The sequence below is a fragment of the Oryzias latipes genome, chromosome 6, assembly GCF_053564925.1.
Source record: "Oryzias latipes strain Hd-rR chromosome 6, Olatipes_Hd-rR_3.1".
Taxonomy (NCBI): Eukaryota; Metazoa; Chordata; class Actinopteri; order Beloniformes; family Adrianichthyidae; genus Oryzias; species Oryzias latipes.
In genome coordinates, this window is record NC_136242.1 from 19,672,711 (window position 1) to 19,687,770 (window position 15,060).

Genomic DNA, 15,060 nt, shown 5'->3' on the forward strand with positions numbered 1-15,060 from the left:
TACTAGCAGACACAATGAAAAACAGAGTGAACCCTGGAGAGCAGATCAGCCCAAAGATCACAGCTGTGTTTTGGCTGCAACCGCGAGACAACTGAGAAGAGAGTCCATCTTTGATCCTTTCATCTGGTATCATCGGTTTGGGACCTGAGGCAAAATCCAACTTGAAAACGACAAAAGATCAAATAAAATAGAATAAAAAGTGCAAGTATGATTACCACAAAAAAAAAAACTAAATTATAAGTTTTTAATTTGTACATATTTCTGGAAGACAGCTCTGCCAAGGTCTTTAGGATACATCTTGAAATACATAAAGCAGAAATGCATAATGGATGTTTGGCTAATTAGTATGCTTCAGGCCAAACCTACTCTAATGACTGACACAAGAACTCCCATAAATCTGATTTCTCATAACATTTATTCAAATAAACAGTACAGTTTATAAATTCCTAGGATAAAATAATAAGTGGGAACACATACGAAGCATTTGGGAGAGAATTCTCCAAAGTTCTGGAAACCGGGGCAAAGGGCTCCTACTTGCATCAGTGCCTTATTTAGTGAGATCCCCCTTCCAGTCAGCCTCTGTGAAGACTGCCACTTCGTCCAGACACGTACAAGCATTTTACAAGCCGGAGAGCTCCACAACGACAGCAACCACCAAACGGAACGATCCGAAACCCGGAGGGGTGCTCATGTTTCCACACTAAGCCTCAACCCATGTCATAAAAATATGCTTTTTTTTTTGGGTTTTGCATAAACTTTATGCAAAACATTAGAAAAACAAAACAAAAACACCCCTACAACGTTTAGAGGTTTGCCCTGTAACTGATCTGTGTGATGATCACAAAAGTCAAGCTTGTTTTTACATTTTGTTATTCTTTTTAAAGCACTGTAGTCTCACTGCAAGGAAAAAGACATCTCTTTACAGGGGTGTGGCCAAGCCCCCACCCATAAGAGTTCTGCCCGACCCTTAACAGAACAAAGCTGTGCCGTCAGTACATTCTATTGCCCTCATTCAGTTCCCAAGGTGCAATGTCAGCTTCGAGAGGGCTACCCCAAGTCACGCAAGGAGAGGAAAAGAGAAAGAAAAACCAACAAAACAAAAAAAAGAGTGAATGTCACTCAGTTTGGCTCTCGCAAATAATGTTGTTAAATACCTCTAAAAAAGAACTAAGGATGTGGCAACAGGTGAGAGGGCCGTACGTCGGTGCGTTCGACGTGTAAACCCTTTTCCTGGTCTTGGTGTACTTTCAGTCTTTCAGCTGTTCCCTCGACAGCTAAGAACTTAGCCGCCCAAATCTCCACTTAAAGTTACGGATAAAGTGTAACTTGTGTTCGGATCTTCGGAGACGGAAGATGATGGATGTTTTAATGTCAACACTTTCATACTCCAAGTTTATGGAGAGACTGAATGTACTCGACCCCCAATTTTTTTTTTTTTGAAAGTACACCTTTACCGGATATAAGTAAAGAATAAATATTTCAAAAATGATGCAGACACGTGCCACTCTTGCTCTTAACTTCCATGCATATGGACTATTTACAAATTGAAAAATACAGTCTTGCTAGTTTGTTCTTTTCGTTTTTTTTTCTTTTTTCCCCTGAAATGTCGTTGCCCTTTTTTTGCAATCAGCCCATCGATATTCTCCCCGTCCAGATGACGACCTTAACCACATGTTGCAGACATAGCCAGGACAATTAAAGCTGTATTAAATTCTTTCACACTAATGGGAAAGCATAAGTCAAAATCCAAACAGGAAAATTCACAATCAAACAGAAAAATAAAAACAAAACAAAAAAGAGGGGTGGGAAATGCAACAAACAAAAAAAAAAAAAAAAAGAGGGAGGGGTTACAATACAAGCCAAAGGATGTATTTGTTTAAGATGGATTTTTCTGCTTTCTCAAGACTCCACTCTGTTCCTAACAATACTGTAGTACACTTTCTTTTTATTACTCTACAATTTATTTAAATATAATGTACTTTGAAGATTTTTGTTAAACAAATTCAGGAAAAAAAAAATGATGCAAAAAGTGGTTGGTTTTTCTGAATGAGACGGCAGAAGGCCCGTGCTGCCCTGTTTAATTGCATCAGCGCTGTAGTATGTCGAGATACTCAATAGTCTGTTGCACTGGACGTGTCCTCAATCCTCAATGTACTCCCACAGGTCCTTCTCATAGCCTTCATGCACATGCTGAAGCAGCACTCTTCGCCTGCTCTCACAGTATCTACAGACAAGAGGCGCATTTTAGTCCAGGAAACACAAACGTCACCGAGCCACCAAGAAATGCTTTGATTTTCTGCTGACCTGTACTTATCTTGAACTTTTTGCTTGATGTCCTGCAAAGAATCCTGGGAAATGTCCCGCTCTAGGTAGCCAGACAGCACCTCGGTGGCATTTTCTAGGTCTGCCTGGTTGTTCTAGGAAAGAGAAATTGATTATATGACATTATTCTGAATTATTGATAAATCTCAGCATTGAAGGTTCCACAAAAGCCAAAAATGGTTCAAATTATGGTTTAAACCTTTGGATTAGCTCTACTGTCATTGGGGAAAAAAAACACAAATACAAATGATATAAGGCTGACAGAGTTTCAGAGTGAATGTGAACAGGTATTTTTCATAAGATGTATGAACATCCAACAGAATTTTAAAAATATTTATCAAAGTGAAAAAGCAGGGATCGATTTTTTTGGTTACCTCAAAAATAATGGACTGGTTGTTCTTCTTGAGGTAGAAGGCAAAGACATAAGTAAACATGAGCGTGGAGCGGCACTGGCACAGCACATCCACAGCCTTCTTGAGGAACTGCACTTCAATCCAGGACATGTTGTGCTGCTGCATCTCCTCCATCTTCTGCTTAACCTGAGCGTAGAGCTTGTGCTCGAAGCGCAGACTCTGCATGTGGTTCATGTAGCGGTTGCAGTAGAACAGGTACCTCTGCAAGGCTGCCCTGGATCGCTGTGCACACAGAACAGGACTTTAACTTTAGACCCCATTAAACCCTGGCACAAACACAAACACACATTTTAGCCAGCAATGTAAGGGTTCGGTGTTTGTACAAGGGGAACTTTGAGCAGACAGAGCAAGAACCAAACCGGCAACTCTCCAATCAGAGGTTGACCACCAGTACGAGTGTAGGAGCTGGAATGTGTGAGAACAGGAGCTCAGAAATATTTTGTTCCTCACAGTCACCGAGAGAATACAATGTATAAATGTAGGGGTGTGCTTTTATACAACAGGCTCTTCTGGGGCGGTTTCCTTCTACTTCTATCTGTGGGTTTTAAACGTACATTGTCTTCAACTAAAATTTAAAGAGGTCCAACTAGAAAAAAAATTCATGAAGGTAAGGTCTGGAAAAAAAAAGTAAGTAGCCGAGGATTGGTGGCACATCTGCATGTAATTAATATCAAACTCCCACTTCAAATTAATTCAGTGCAATCTAAAACTTTGACAGGATTTAATGTCGCACCACACATGGAACTGTTTGGATCCGGGTCTGGACGGCGGTCCGCTAGTTAATGACTCCTAACCTAGAGTCTGTACTGTAAAGCGAATGCAGGAAGAATAAAAGTCTGGATTCAACTGTCCTCCAAAACACCAGAAATTATTGAGTTTAAATGTGAAAATACAGTAAACATTAAATGTCTGTGTCCTCTCATAACCAGCAACCTGCACCAAAATGTATGGAGATTTAAATGTCTTATTTGTAGAGTTTGTCTAACTTTACTTAACAAAATCCAAACGTTATTTTTGTTGCAGAGCAAACAAAAGTTTAGCTCTAAGATTTTTTAAATTATTCTCTCTAATAGAACAAAGTATCTAGTGGTGCCAAAACGTTGAAACTCTAAAATAATTCCTGATCATGTAATGTGGTGTTTCCAAAATAAATATAATAATAAATAAAACAATTTGACCACCAGGCCCTGATAGACACGTGAAACATAGCTCAAACTTTGATGCAAACAATCCTAAATCCAACAAGTTGGCAAAAACCCCTTTGCATAACTTTACAAGAAAAGACTGAGCAAAAACTCCAAAGTTATTCAAAGTCTGCCCCTGCACTCATGAGAGGAATTTCTGAAAGCAGTCATGAGATCCACCAGTAATAAAACACATCTGACTTTGCAGGAAAAGTGTGTTCTTTCCGGTAAGACGGCCTCTGGCATAAAGAAGGGATGGTCACAGGTCACTTTAATGAAATGAGCTACATTACTTGGAGTATGTTCAAAACTGTATTTTTATAGCTATATTACAATCATTCCACATATTTTTTAAAGGATTTTAAGCAATGAATCCCATGTAGTTTTGACTTGCATTTATACCATAATGGGATATAATTAGAAAAGTAATAGGAATTTATGAGGTGAGCATAACTTTTTACCTCTTGAGCATCTCTGGCTGCCTTGGCATCATCCTCATTGTAGCGGTTACAGTTGTACCTAAAATCAAAAGAAATGCAGAGAATGATTTAAGTAAGAAATAAAAAAATTAAAATAAACAGCTTTTATCATGAGACCATATGCTGAACAAATAAGAACAAGTAATTTCCAAGTGATTTTGGGATTAAAAAAATAATGCATTCTGTTTGTTTGGTTACTTTTACTTTGAAAAATGAATGCAGTGAGACTTGAAGTTTCTTTTATCCTAAACGGTTAAGTTATGATGAAGTGAGAGGAGAAGGCTGGGCACAGCAGCTTTATTTACTCTATGCACAGACAACTTAGGGATCTGATCCTTGCTAAACAACAACACATCCTACTGTCATCATCAAGCAGTCATCAAATATACTACAGATGAAAGTGCATTAGTAAATGGCAATGAGTTACCCGGATGGGAATCATGGAAGCATGTAACTAAAGCATCATTTCTTACCACGCTGAGCCATGGGGTTCCCATGGTCCCAGACAGACCCAACAGAACTCTGCTTTACAGTTTTGGTTCCGACAAACCATGTGATTGCAGCCTCCGTCTTTCTCGATAGTCACATGGCATTTTGGACACTCCTGTAACAAAAAGGTGTTTTCTGTTTTCAAATCGTGTTGGTAAGCAGAATATTTCACTGAAAGTTTTACCTTTTCTTTTCTTTCTTTTTTTTTGGTAAATTGAGGCAATAAGAACTCAATAAAAAATAGTTTACATGAAAGACGGCTGGATTGAGTCCACACTCATCACAGCAGTGAGACATTGACATGGAATTTCCAACCAGGTGACGACATTTCTTTACTCTGGAGCTAAAACAAAGCCTCAATGATGATAACTTGTTTTCATTTTGGTATGACTCCCCAACCCTGCAAATGTAGTCCAAGCAAGGAGAAAACAGGAACACTAAACCAATACCTTGGTATTTGCTGCAATCCAGTTTGAAGTTTCACTGTCATCATCACACTTCTTTATCCATTTTCTCAGCCACTGCAATCACATCACACAAACTGTAAGACGTTCTAGCGATACCTGTCGACCTTCTCTTCAGAGCTAGCATGAGAACATTCATATTTCTTGAAAAACAAGGAAAATGTGGCCATTTCTTTAGACCTACTTTACACTTCACAGGGTCGTGCCAGTTCTCCCCACAGTTGAAGCTGAAACAGCAGAACCGTTTTCAACTGATTTTAGAAAAAACAACAACAAAATCAACAGAATAAACATTTACTAGAAAACTCTTACCAGAACTGACGGCCACATTTGCATCTCACTGGCTTGGCATCTGGGTACTGGACTTTGACAACATGATGGCAGTCTGGTGCAGGACACCACTTTAATAGTCGATTGCACTTTCAGGAGCAAAAGTAGACAGATTTTGTAATATTAGCTTAATGTATTATAACAGCAAAGATGATCTTTTGTCTTTTTAAAGTTGCATGCACTGATAGTCTTAAAGCATTTCGTGAATTCAGATTTCACCTTAATTTTTCCAAAACAGAGTTGAGCAGAAAACAAAAGACTTACCTCAACAAAACTATTTGTAATTAAATGCTGGTACTTCAACTTCACTTTTGAATCTGTTATGAGGCGCCTACAAGAAAATGTAAATCAATTGTTAGCCTTAATTGCTTTAAACTCAGTAGATTATTTTTGAAAAAAAAAACAAAATTGTCATTTAAAACGAACATTAAAAAAACATAACCTACTCATTTTCCAGCTAAGGATGCAAAGACTGTTTAAATATTTTAAAATTGCAGTAATATTAAAAAAAAACGGATTCAATAATAAATTAATTGTGGGTCTTTCTTTTAAACTGTACCGTTTTTTTTGCTTCTCACTTGACAAAACAATCCCAGTCAGCTTTCCAGCTCTGATTTTAGACATAATCCACTCTTTATATGATGAACTTCTCTGATGGTTTGGAATTAAATCCTCACTTTAAATGTCTATAAACATAGTAGTGAGTAAAGGAGATATGCGGAGCAGAAAGTAAGCTGCCTCTGAAAACACTTTTAGGTCTGATGAGAGACCTACAGACCACAACATTAAGCTCTAAAGCTGGAATCAAGTCATTTTGAAAAACTAAAACATGTTTGTCGCTACAGTAAACATCATCACAGACACTTGCATTTGATACAAATGGTTTTTATTTAGGTAAATGTAACAGCACAGACTAAAGTAAGACACAACAATATTTTATATAAAAAGTTTTTATTTTTAAATTTATACACAAGATAGATGAACTGGTTATGACAACTAAAACTGTAATTCTACAGTGTTTACTTACACAATGAAATCGGTAGGGCTGGGTTGATAAAATCTATTAATCCATCGATCATTGATAATAGATCAACGATCGATCAAAAAAAGTAGAGAGCAATCTTTTATGCCTTTCCTTTTCCGGTGACCTAATGTTAATCTCGTGAGATTTTGTCAGATTTGGCGACAGTTTACAAAACACAATCTGAAGGTTTATGGAAAATTACTAATATACTCTGATACATCTACAGTGTAATTGTAACAATCACAGCAGTAAAGCCAAAATCTGCTAGCTTGATGCTAAGATATAATGGAATTTCCCATAGCTCGGTTTATGCTAACGTTTGGTCGACCTAAACATACATTGCTGACTAAATGAACAGCTTTATAGACTCGTAGACATGAATTTTAAGGAAACTGTTTTTTAAAGTAATTCTAATAAATTTTACAGCATGTGAACTGTATCAGAGTAATATTAATCTCTTGAAAAAGTGTATAGATTATTATTATTGTTTCTTTAAGCAAATATGTCTAAATGTATAAACTGTGTAAATTCAAAATTGAATTGAATCAATTCAAAAAAATCGTTAATCAAATCGATCCAGGCTCTGGTGAATCCAATCAATTCTAGAAATTATTGGTGACACGCAGTCCTAGAAATCTATAACTGGAAATGGTGATCTCTGCTGATCTTTATCGCACAACAAAAACAACACAAGACTGGATGTTAAATATACTTACATGACTGTGTTGTCATCAACCAAAATGTCACAACTATGAGCAGGACAGGAAATGGTCTGGGAAGAAAACAAAAAAGAAAATGATCAGTCAGATATAAAAAAAATGACTTGACATTCTTTCAGATACCTAACTGCCTTTGTTTTTTCTGAACAGACAATAGAAACAAAGAAAAAAAAAAAGGTGCGTGGCAGATTAGAATGATTGGAACTCATTTTTATACATTTCTGCAGCCTGCCATGGGGCCATGACAACATGTTACCAGGAGAACTTCACTAAAAATAAATAAAATACAAAAAAGTTCAGAAGTTAATAAATTAATATAGACTGCAATGTAGGCCAAAACAACACTCAAGGTATAATAATTGATAGTTTTATAATGCTGTAAACTGCGATATTTGTGCAAATAGTAAACTTAGAAGAAAATACACTTAATTTTAACCTATCCTTTCATAATCTAAATATTCTTAAAGAATATGTAAAAACAAAACACCCACCAAATCAACTGCAAATAAGAAACCAGAAGAAATATTTACATATTAGATTATTTTAAAACCATGTAGCAAAACAATAGTACTTTGGTGTTTGGATTAAAAGTAACATTTTAGACTATTACATTATTCTTAAAATGAATCTAAGCAGAATGCAGATCTAACCAGCCCACGCTTACAAAGGAAAGAAAACAACTGAGTGAAATTAAGAACAAAGAAATCCATTCTCCATTTCATGCTGTCACAAGACCTGAGACAAAATAATATTTTAGGCTACAAGGCTGAGAAAACTGCTTATCAGAATATTGTAGCAAAGGTGATAAAAAAAAAACCCGGTTTTGAAAATGTGGCAAACTCAGGAATGACTTTTTAAGATAACACATCGAGACGAGAGGCTTCAAGGTTGGAAAAACAACAGTCAGTTTAAGAAACAGAGCTGAATCGGGCCGTTTCTTATGCTACAGATATATTGTTGAGGAACGTCTGCATCTGTGTTTTCCTTAAAACAGGGCAGGTGACTTTAAGGCTATTAAAACAGATGGCTTCTTTCAAACAGTAGGATGAGTTTGTTGGAGAAATATCATTAACAAAACAAAATAAAATTAGTAAAAATTAGAACGCGAATGCATTAATCTGTTATAATCCATCCTTTCCTGTTCCATCCCACCAGTACTTTCAGGTACTGAGATGATAACGTGTATGTTAGTGTAAACCCTCATGAGACAGCAATATTTTAGGCTTTTCAACTGCCATTTATAACTTTTCACTAAAAATGAAATATGTAGGTAATCCTGGCAGGAATAAGGTTAAAAGATTCCAAGAATAGAATAAGATGATTGGGTAGCATGTAGCTGCTTGTTGTGTAAATATGGATCAATAATACTAGAGCTAGCTGATACACAAGACCAGCTCCACAACTCAAATGGAGAATTAAAATGCCTGCAACTTTCTGAATGCAGTTTTGTATTCTAAAGGGAGTAATATTACCTGTCCCATTCCTTCTTCTATGATTTTGGTGGTCAAATAATCTCCCCAGCACTGCATACAGAATTTGTGTCCACACTCCAGGCCTGTAAAGTACTGCAAAAAAAATTAAAAATAAACCCAATTAAAAAACAAGTATTATGTAAAATAACAGACAGACAGCAAAATAATGCTCTCTTAATCAAGGAAATCCAAACTTTTTAGCCTAAGACTACTCTGGAAAAAAATACTGCCAACCAAAAAAGATTAGAATAAAATCCTATTCCTGATAGTCTCTTTCAACGATCAACAGAATCTGCTTCTACAGGGAACGGTGGGACTTACAGAGTTGGGGAAATTCAGGTAGCAGATCTGACATGGCATGTCTTGTGCAGACGATCTAGTATTGATTGGAGGACGGATGCGAGGCTTCTTGCTTGGGTTGATGACATGACACTCAGAAAAGAGCTTGTCCAGATTGCCATCAAAATATCTGCATAGAATAAGTTACAGTTAAAGTAAGAAAATAATAAACACACAACAAGAACATACTAGTTCTTCACTTATGAAAGACTTAAGATCAACTAGTAGTTCTAGAAAAGGTAGAAATGAAGGGTTAAGAAGAACCAAGTATAAATCTGAATTTGTTACTGTATCTCCAATATTCTGGTTTTCTTTCTGCATCCCGATAGCCTGTAGACCATTGTCAATCATTCTCCTTTGTGCTGTGTCTCCAGTATAGAATGTGTTCAGCTCGCAAAATGTACATAAATCTTAGATTGTGAGCAGATCAATATTTTCATTCTAGAATATTGGAATTATTTTTCTATAAAGGTAAGTGTTAAAATTTTAACATCTGTTTGTGAAAAGTGTATACCAGTGTTGTTCAACCTTTTTTGAGCCACGGCACACTTTAAACTTGACAAAAATCCCGCGGCACACCAGCATCCAAAAAAAAAAAAAGAAAAAAAAGGAGAAACTCATTGTCTGTACTGATCTACGGCCCCTCCGCAATCTCACATGCATTTTTGTGATAATTTTGGCAGAAAAACCTGGAAGTTGCAGCTGTTTTTTCTAAAAGATGTAATAAAAATTAAGTTAGAAGATTTAAAAATTGTTTGATGTGCGTTCGTTGTGGTTTCAAGACGTTTAACAACGAAGACTCATTGTACGCTGAGACGCTGTCACTTTAACCTAATGCATCATGGGAGATGTAGTGCAAACAGCCACCGAGGGCAGACAGACTCGCGTCTCTGAGCTTCATGGTTTTGTTCACTTGTTCCACGGTCTGACACCGGATTCTGCTACACCGCTAAAGACGACCTTTAGCTGGTATTTTTGTTCAAACTGAGCGACTTTATGAGCAGAATCAGAACAAAGAAGTGAAGACTTTAACCACTTCTGATTGGTCAGACTGATGATGTGTGATTAAGCCTCCAAGAATGATTGGCAGAGACAGTTAAAGGGGCGGGACTTTTCAAAAAACGTCTGAAGCAACGGCTAAATCGCGGAACCGTCGTTCTTATCAAAATGTCTTTAATAGAATCAAATAAACACAAAGAAAAAATCTTTTACGATCTTTCATATTCCTATCTACTAAGTGTTTTTATAAGGGCCTGTTTGAATGAAATAAGAGCTGATATCCTGTAGATGGAAAATGTGTTTAGATCAGTGAATGAGGGCAATTTCCTACGGGACACCTGACCATCTCCCACGGCACACTGGTTGAAAAACACTGATGTATACAATGTGTTTGAGAACAGTTTTTAGAACAATGAAACACTTCATCTTGTTTTCAGGTCACCTTTAGCTCTCCACGGCCCTGTTTTAACCTTGAACTGTAAATATTTATGAACTTCTTACCTTTCCATAAGTTTCTCTTTATCCCAGTTAAAGTGACTGAGAAGGATGCGAGTTATTGTAGCAGGGTTCTAAAAAAGCAAGAAATTACAAGTTATTTATTAAATTTGATTTCACAATAAATAGGCTTATTCAACATTTACTGTATTTCGTTCCTAATTTCAATTTCATATTTGTGTTGCTGTATAAATATACATACTGCTTTAACATCGAAACTGTTCAAATACTTGAAAACTGAGAATATTGTTTAGTGAAATTAAAAATTGGCTGTTCCTACTTCATTAAAACATACCTATGTAAATTTTCTCGTTAAACAGACTTCTGTCCCCTAATTCAAAAAATCTGCAATGATACAGGAGTCTTTTAGACTCGTGTCTCAGCAGACCAAGAAGCTTTTGACTCCTGCTACAAGGCAAAAAAGGCGCTGTGTCAATAGAATTATTTTGGTGAGAGGATGTTATATCTCCGCCTCAACAGCACAAAAGCTTTTTCCAATTCATATCAGCAGAAAAAAATAAAAGAAAGATTTTTAAAGAGTAGATTTATTCAAATATTTCACAACAACAGTTGGTGTAAACCCATTTGTAAAACAAAATAAAAAGTTTTTTAAATTTTTTTTCCTGAAGTAGAGGACTTCACAATAAGAACCAAATACTCTACTCCAAAATTCAGGAAGTAAAGGTTTGCACCGCCCCCAGGCTAACACACATATCCACTGTCTCCATGGAGCTAGCCGTTTCTGGCTAAAACGCTGTCCTTTTATCTGCACATCCATCTGTGCAGAAGTTCGGATGTTTGTTTTCGTGGGCGAGATGCAGACACGCTGCCGAGGCCGACTCCAGGTTGCCGTCATGAAATGGGCGGCGCCCACATGGAGCCAAAGCCGGAGCCTCAGAGATCGAGTTATCTGGGTAGAAAAATGAGCTGCGAAAAGAACTCATTTCATTTAAATAATGTTCTTTAGTGTGCCAAAGGTAATATATCATCATATATATGGATATAGTTTACTCTGAAAGGCATGATATGGGCCCTTTAAAAATAACCAGACCCAGTCTCTTCCTCTCCCACTGTCTTTACTAATTTGTCTGCATCGTTGGTAAAAACTGCCAATGCAAAAAAAAAAAAAATCCAACTTTTAGCTGCTTAACCTAAAATGTCTGATTGGTGCATGGCGAGAACTTTTTATAAAATATTTTTTTCCCTCAAAATTGGTCAAAATGATTTCTCAAAGCAAAATATAATTTTCTAGAACAACAAATACATCAAAACTAATGAAAAACTAAGAAAGCAAATCCACTCACGGAAGGGTCAACAAGTCCTGTTTTCCAATAGAAAAAGGCAAAGCCCCAAAACTACAAGAAACTGAATTCACTTAAATATCAGAATGTTGCATGCATCAAAAAGTGCATCAGCAAAGACAGCAACAGAGATTAAGGTTGCTGTTTAAAGGGCAAAACTGTTCTGGATTTATTTAGTGTAAGAAGACAATCAAACTCAAAGCGTTTTAAGCCAATTAGAATGTATTACGTAAATGAGAGCATCTTGTCTTAAACACAAAAAATAAATCTGTAGTTAGTGGGTGGATGTTATAAGTTTAACAAAAGCAGATATGCTAACATGTAAATAAATAGATGTTGATTGTGGAGAATTTTAAGTTTTGCGTACTGAAAGTTGGACTGTCTTAAATGATGTCAACCTCATTGATTCAACACATTAGTCGTGGGTGTGAAGCACACAAGTTCATGGCAAGAGGGAGAGGCCGTGGGGTAGGCATGACAGTCGAGTAGGGGGCTGCTTTTGCCGACAATACAAAGGTAGAAAAACTCCTCTTAGGTCCCAACAGGTAGAACTGTGCCGGCGCCCAGCTGCTGTAAAGCAACCTTTTGTTACAGGTTAACATTCTAGTTACTTTAAGAGGCACTACCCAAAACAATGTGGTGTATATCATATAGAATCATCTGCTACATCCAATGAAAATTGAAACAATCTATTTTAGAAGTTGAGCCACTGTTAAACCTCTTTTAGAGAAGGTTGACCTGGATGGAAATTGGGGCAAAATTGGCATTAAAGAAATGATTGAATTTCAACAGAAAAAGTGCAGGCAGACTCCAACTTATTTTAAAAATTTCGACCAAAATATAACGTTATGAAAAACTGAAGCAAGGCCAAAAATATAACAGTGAGAGGATCCAAACAGAGCAAACTCGTCTGTTTGAAAAATGGAAAGCCAGGTCAGAAACAACACACACGCAAATTCTGTTTGAGAATATGATTAAGTGCTCAAATCACGTTTTCTGTCTTTAATACGAGTAGCACCCAAACAGGAAATACTAAATGTAAATGATTTTATTTTTAAATAAAATACTTGCTGAAGATGGAGCAACTTCATAATTTGACTAAACATCTCAGCTGAGTGCGTTTGGTTGGACCTATTTTTCTGTTCTCTAATGAACAGCAATATCTCCTTTAATATATCTCTGATAGAAATAGTCAAAGACAGAAATCTGTTTTAGCATATGGAGAAACAAAATATATATATATATTAAACCAAGCTATGCGAGAGAAACATGCACCAAATACTGTAACACTTTTTATGCTTGTTTCTTTAACAGGTTTATTTGAAGAAAAAAATGCTGTACGTTTGCTATCAGTTTAATTGAAAAAGATCAACTTCAGGTTGAATGTAAAAAAAAATTTGAGCCTAAACCTGTATGATCAATGCAACACTGCTGTTGTCTGTCAATAGAAGACTCAGTGGTTTTGGTTCACTGCTTTATTTAGCTTACTTCCATGGGTGTTACTGGAATACAACGCCATCATAATGGATCCACGGCTGTAAACCTGTCATTTGTGTCCAACCAAACCAACTTTATGATTTGCCAAACTTAGTGTTTCCATGCTTTTGTATTGAAAGCCAAGATTAAAACAAATAAAACGACTGACTGGGGAAATGGAGGCCTAATGCCACTTGACTGAACAGCAATCCCTGCTATGTTTAAGCAACATGGTCGTGTCATTATATTCAAATGTTGTTCTGGTCAAAAGAATATACGACATTGAACAATTGTGGTAAAGGGGGTTAACACATAACTCAAGTAGCCTGATAAAAAATAAACACTTGGATGACCAAGCCTTAATTCGTTAAACTAAGCCAACATTATTGTTGATAGAGCTTATCGTAACTTATGTGCAGTCGGTTTTAAACTGAAAACAAAATTGCTTCCAACAACATACATCTCGGATCTGATGCTAAACATGCACAATTAACAGCTAATTGCGTTGTGGTTTAGCAGCTAGGTGTTAGCTTAGCTTTGAGCTTTTAGCGATAAACTAGCCAAAAAGCTAACATTAGCTTAGCAGGCGTTTCTGCCAACTTCTCTTTAGGGATTAGACTACTTCCTGGAACAAACTATTGTGAACATCTTTATTTTTGTTTGAACCTGTAACTGTCTAAACGTCTAGTTCAATGTTATGTAACCGAAATGATCTATCATAAATAAAAGAAAGTGAAGTGTTCTTTTTTGTGAACAGTCATCTTCCAGCAAGTGAACTCCTCCAGCGAGGTTAGCAGCTAAAGCTAACATCCGTGGCCTGTTGACGCTTCACACAATCGTAAACCCCGGTCTTTCCTGACTTAGGCATACCAAGATACCTACCTGGATGACCTCATTGACCTCCCTGATACACTCCACCATATGCTGGAGGATTTGCTCGGCAGTCAAAACCTCGAAGCGGTAGTCCTCCTCCTCGTCCTCGCCGGGGCCGTGGCCACCTACACCGGTCTCTCCGCTTTCGTCTCGCTCTCCGCCGGCCACCACGGGATCGACCAACTCCACATCACCGAGATCCAGGGTGTCGTCGGGCTCCTCGCCGCTGACCTCGCTACATTCGTCTTCTTCGTCGTATTCATCATAGTTAAAACCCTCGTCTGAGTCCATTCCTGGGTTGTTTAGCAGCTTGTGAGGAGCACACCCAACGGTCTGAACTCTTAGGTGTTGATTGCGGAACAATGCGAGAATCAAAATACTGGAGCCTGTTTTTCAACGGCAGCGAAAAATAACAACAAAACGTCGCCACTGCTAAGCCAACAAAGGGACGAAGCGTCAGCCACTGACGACGGCCTTACGTCAGCTGGAGCGAACAAGATGACTTTAGTTTTTACTTCCAGATATTTTAAAATAGAACAGAAAAATAAATCATATCATACGTCCGATTTTAACTTTTATTAATATATATTTAAAATATATATATTTAGCACTCGTAAAAAAAACAATACATAAACTTTTATTGCGTTGACACTATCTTTCTCCGCTCTCATCCAAACACCA

At 37.1% G+C, this 15,060-nt stretch overlaps 1 protein-coding gene across 1 annotated transcript; it reads right to left on the bottom strand.

The window, feature by feature from the left end:
* Window positions 1-396: 396 nt before the first annotated feature.
* Window positions 397-14,670, bottom strand: arih1 (ariadne ubiquitin-conjugating enzyme E2 binding protein homolog 1 (Drosophila)). Its single transcript, XM_004069623.4, has 14 exons — window positions 14,389-14,670; window positions 10,736-10,803; window positions 9,218-9,365; window positions 8,897-8,989; window positions 7,422-7,477; window positions 5,946-6,012; window positions 5,664-5,770; window positions 5,536-5,578; window positions 5,337-5,408; window positions 4,872-5,002; window positions 4,381-4,438; window positions 2,697-2,957; window positions 2,305-2,417; window positions 397-2,224 (listed from the first exon to the last, which is right to left on the bottom strand). Exons 1-14 carry the CDS (start codon window positions 14,668-14,670, stop codon window positions 2,140-2,142), a joined length of 1,584 nt encoding a protein of 527 aa, XP_004069671.1. The 3' UTR covers window positions 397-2,139.
* Between the last annotated feature and the right edge of the window lie 390 nt (window positions 14,671-15,060).

Bases quoted from the DNA above. Each gene is read 5' to 3' on its own strand.
- arih1 (XM_004069623.4), bottom strand. From the start codon at position 14,670: ATGGACTCAGACGAGGGTTTTAACTATGATGAATACGACGAAGAAGAC. The intron at 7,478-8,896 runs GTAATATTACTC...TTTTCTTCCCAG, and splicing joins TAGAAGAAGGAATGGGACAG to ACCATTTCCTGTCCTGCTCA. The intron at 2,418-2,696 runs GTAACCAAAAAA...TCTCTTTCCTAG, and splicing joins ACCAGTCCATTATTTTTGAG to AACAACCAGGCAGACCTAGA.